At 41.3% G+C, this 4,548-nt stretch overlaps 1 protein-coding gene across 1 annotated transcript; it reads right to left on the bottom strand.

The window, feature by feature from the left end:
• Positions 1 to 269: 269 nt before the first annotated feature.
• LOC113693529 (uncharacterized) lies at positions 270 to 3,944 on the bottom strand. The gene is made up of 2 exons (XM_027212070.1): positions 3,861 to 3,944; positions 270 to 953 (listed from the first exon to the last, which is right to left on the bottom strand). Exons 1-2 carry the CDS (start codon positions 3,942 to 3,944, stop codon positions 270 to 272), a joined length of 768 nt encoding a protein of 255 aa, XP_027067871.1.
• Between the last annotated feature and the right edge of the window lie 604 nt (positions 3,945 to 4,548).

Genomic DNA, 4,548 nt, shown 5'->3' with positions numbered 1-4,548 from the left:
CGACTGTCTAATATTAGTCTTGGTTGGTTGCTGGGTCCCTTTCCCTTCTCGCAATCGAACTGGACAGTTACCAATCCGATGATTGGCCCTCCCACAGCGTAGGCATTTTCTTTCTTTCTTCTAGCAATTATTCTCCGTGTGATTTGGCATCCCGCAAAATTCACAGGGACCATGGGATGTAGAAGACGAGCCTCCCCGTGAGGCACCACTTTGTTCTTGCCCAACCTGACCACCTTTGCCCTGGGCTCCTCTTGACTCCCTGGGAAGTCTTACTCCTCCAGTTCCCCTTCCAAGTCTGGGCTACTTTCATCCTCTTTTCCCAAACTACTTCCAGACCATCCCCATTTCTTCGTTTGGAAAGTAACTTGGAATCTCGCATTTTCAACTCGTAGAGCTTTCTCTATAGCATCACTAAATGTATTGATCTGGGCTACAGCTAAATCTTTTTGAATCTCAACGTTCAATCTTAGAATAAATTGCTGTATCCTTCTCTGCTCAGTCACAATAAGTTCGGGAGCGAATTTAGACAACCTGGTAAAGTGGCTCTCGTGTTCTGCCACGGTTTGAGCTCCCTGACGAAGCCTAATGAACCCATTCCCCTTTTGCTCTTGAACTGGAGGAGGAAAACACTTGGCATTGAACTCTCTCATGAAATTGACCCAAGTCCTCGGTGTCTGCTCTCTATCCCATTTCATTCTGATCACATTCCACCAAGAACAGGTTGCTCCCTCCAACTGGAAGATAGCAAATGTTACATGTCTCTCTTCAGTATAATGCAGAGCAGTGAAAATGTCAATCATCTTCTCCAACCACTTTTCGGCCACATCTGGGTCCGGTCCTCCAATAAATTGTGGTGGAAATAACTTTTGAAATCGTTCGAGAGCCCTACCCTCACCCTCTACATGGTTTCTAAGGTTTGCAGGTTGAGGAATAGGGTTTTGGCCCTGACGAAACTTTAGCATATATATCACACAGTCAAAAATCAAATAGTTAACACAACCTTAACATATATATCACACAGTAACAGTGAGATACAAACAAAAGTAATCCCATGAAAGTAGGGGGTCATTCAAAAGTACAATATACAAACTAGGCCAGGAGTACAAAAGTATCTGAGCTTTCCTAACTGCCCTCACATGGAATCAAACATGGCTTATAGGAGGTCTAACTTAGTTCCCAATCGAGCTAACGAACTCTCTCCCATGGGTAGAACTAGGTATGTCTCCCTCTCTAGGAGCTCCGTCCGTAACCAACAAGAATAACGCAGTTTATATCATAGACAGGGTTAATCATACACAATGATACCTAAACACATCACACGAAGTTCCGTAGAATCAAATTTCTAGTTCGCCCAAGTCATTTCTAACCTAGGCTCTCATCTATTTAGTATTCGGGCACAAGAATCCAAAATAAGATCATTCACAACTCGAGCTGGCCAGGCTCAAGAGGAAATCAACCATTTTTAAGATTCCTACTGTAGCGACCCCGTTTTCCCCTAAGGCGAACCAGAGGGGTCAACGGGCTGCCTGCCCAGCTCTCGCCAGGACTCCGTCAATCACTACAGTTCTCCAAAAATTACAATATAAATCTCAAATATATATATATCAAATTCTCCAAGAACTACATATCACAAACGCTGCGGAATGTACACGTACGTCCATTCAAGTCCAATCATTCATTACAAACCATATCCACAAGCTATTACACAAGAGGCGATCCAAATTCAAACCGTACAAGGTGTAATTCCATCCATTTCAATTCCCCTAGCCCAACAATTACACAACCGATTCCAAATCTAAACTATACAAATTACAAGCCATCCAGGTACACAGATAACGTAATACAGCTCTTCCTTTGTTCGAAACCGGTACTCGCATAAACACATCAAACACGTAATGCAGTTTATCCAAGACTTGATAAGGACATATATATATATGTCGTATATATACATGAGAAAGGTTCAATTGTACACTTCAAAAGTACTTGAATTCATTTACATCAAAATTCCAAATTTTCGAGGAGCAACTCAAAACTAGCTACATAACTAACTCAACTCATTTCAAAACTTGAGTCCAACAGTGTCCCTGTAAGGAAAACAAACAACGGGGGTGAGCTTGCGCTCGTGAGGTACCAAATGCACAATTACATGATACGGCCAAATAACATATATGCATAAGTGCCTTCGTTCAAACATCCATTTATAAAAGGATACATTCGGCCCTCAAGGGCCGTTTCCGATGTCCATACTTGATCGTACTCGTTGACACTCCGTCAACCATCGAGGATAACCAAGAACCGTAGACACCTCTTCTCACCATTTCCTTCCACCATTCACCCCCTAATCGGGCCCGCACACCTCATAGTTTCAAAGGGTAATACTCGAGTATACCGCAAGGTCGAGGAGTTAACACTCCACTCGCCTATCAGTGACCCGAAGACTCGTTAACGAATCGCCCAAGCCCTTGCCGGCTCGACTCGAATAACGGTCCAAGGGAATGAGCTCAGTTTTCACAGTAATAATAGGGCATTGCCCTAACAGATATCAAATCACATATTCATGAAATTTCACAGTCCAACAGTAACAATAGTGCAAGCAAGTGGTCAAGAGCGGTAAAGTACACTCTCGACCTATTCAAGTCATATAACAAGTACATTGAACCATTTAATGATACACTCACCAAGCACGGCTCACGAAGCTTATTCGGCAAACCTCATTATCTCGATCAAGTTGGAATCCTAAAACCAAATATCAAGTCAAGCAAAGGAAAATTCTAACATTAACAAGTTTCTATTGCCTTTTGGCATTTTAAAGCTACACCCATCCGATCGAAACAAATCTTATGGCGTTACAAAGCTAAAACATATGTCAACATTTCTTATGAAGATTTCCAAGGCCAAATCACACATTTTCAGGATCAAATATCGAAATCTCGGAGAGGGCAGAAAACTGTCCGCAAAATAGGGTCTATGAACAGTCAAGGGTATTTCAGTCAATTCACAATCTACAGTACTCCAATCACTCTGAAATTTTGCAGGTAACTAGCTAACTCATATATCTACAAGTTTCATGTTTTGAGCAAGAGCCGAATCAGTCTTTAACATGGTCAAATGTACAGTACGAAAACAGGGCAGAAATAATACAACAAAAGCTGAAATTACACTTCCAAGCCAATCTTTGCAAATAACCATCACTAACCACAATTAAGGGCTAGAAATCCTCACTTAACATGAGACTAGCCTATACTAGTCATGTACATGCCAAAACAAGGATGAATGAACTCAAACAAAGCTTAGAAATGTCACCATTATGGACTCTTAACAACCCAACATCCAATTTACAAGAATTTCCATAAATTTAATCAAGATCACACAACTTCAAATCAATCATATACTCTCCAAAAATGGGACAGCATTACCCCTTAATTTAACACATTTCCAACCTACCATTCAATACCAAATATATATCAATTCAACTCCAATTGTACATACAATTTATAGTCTAGTAAATATACTCAATTAGGGCCACAATGCCCCTCAAGCAAGCCAACTAGATGCTTATAAGCCAACTATTAGAATTTTCCCCAAATCGAAACCCTAGAAACCGGAATTCACACCACAAGCGTAAATTTTCCGCAATTGATCACAATTAACGCATAAAAGCTTCAATTAACACCATTTCAATCCATCAATCCAATCCTAATCATAACTTTCATATAAAATCAGGAAAATACCCAATAAATCAACAATTCACCATCAATTCCTTCAACCCATGAAATACTTCACAATATAACACATTTAATCACCACAAATCATTAATTAACCAATATTAGACCAAAAGGAAACTTGTTTATGCCACTTACCTCAAATTCAAGAAAACCATCAACATAGAGCCTCCCCTCCAAAAACAATCCATCAAAAGCTCTAAGCCACCATAGCAAGCCCATGTGTGAATTATTGTCCAAAACCACCGGTGAAATCACAAGATTTAAGAAGAAATCAAAACTAGAAAATGGAAGAGTTTTTCTCTTTCTCAAGGCCTCGGTTGAGCAACAGCAGAAAATGAAGACAAAAGACAGCAAAACATGATATTTAATGAAGGAAACAGCCGGTCAAAGCTGCTGACCGGCTGTGCCACGTCAGAATCCGGCCGGAATCTGGCCGGAATTCCGGCCGGATTCAAGGCAGAGAGCTCCTCAATTTTTTTTCAAAACGGCTGGGCAATCCGGCCAGCTATCCGGCCAGAAACTGGCCGGATTTCCGGCCGGATTCGGCCCCCTTCACATTTCCAAAAATTTTTCTTCTTTTCCAAGTTCAAAAATGGTACTATTCCGCTCGTTCAACAAAAACTTGTATAAAAGGAAACCCTCCTTTGGCCGGGGCGTCACACCTACCCAACATACATACCTAATATCTGAAACAATGGACATTTGTTCCATACTTAACAAGCCAATCCCCGGAGTCCGAGAACCCTCTCCCAGCACGAGGTCGATAAGAGCTCTGATACTACCTGTGACGGCCCTGCCTTCTCTTAAGGCAAGCCAAAGGGTT

Source organism: Coffea arabica, chromosome 4c (genome assembly GCF_036785885.1).
Source record: "Coffea arabica cultivar ET-39 chromosome 4c, Coffea Arabica ET-39 HiFi, whole genome shotgun sequence".
Classification (NCBI taxonomy): domain Eukaryota; kingdom Viridiplantae; phylum Streptophyta; class Magnoliopsida; order Gentianales; family Rubiaceae; genus Coffea; species Coffea arabica.
Note: the sequence above shows the minus strand (reverse complement) of the source record. Positions and strands in the feature narration are given on the sequence as shown.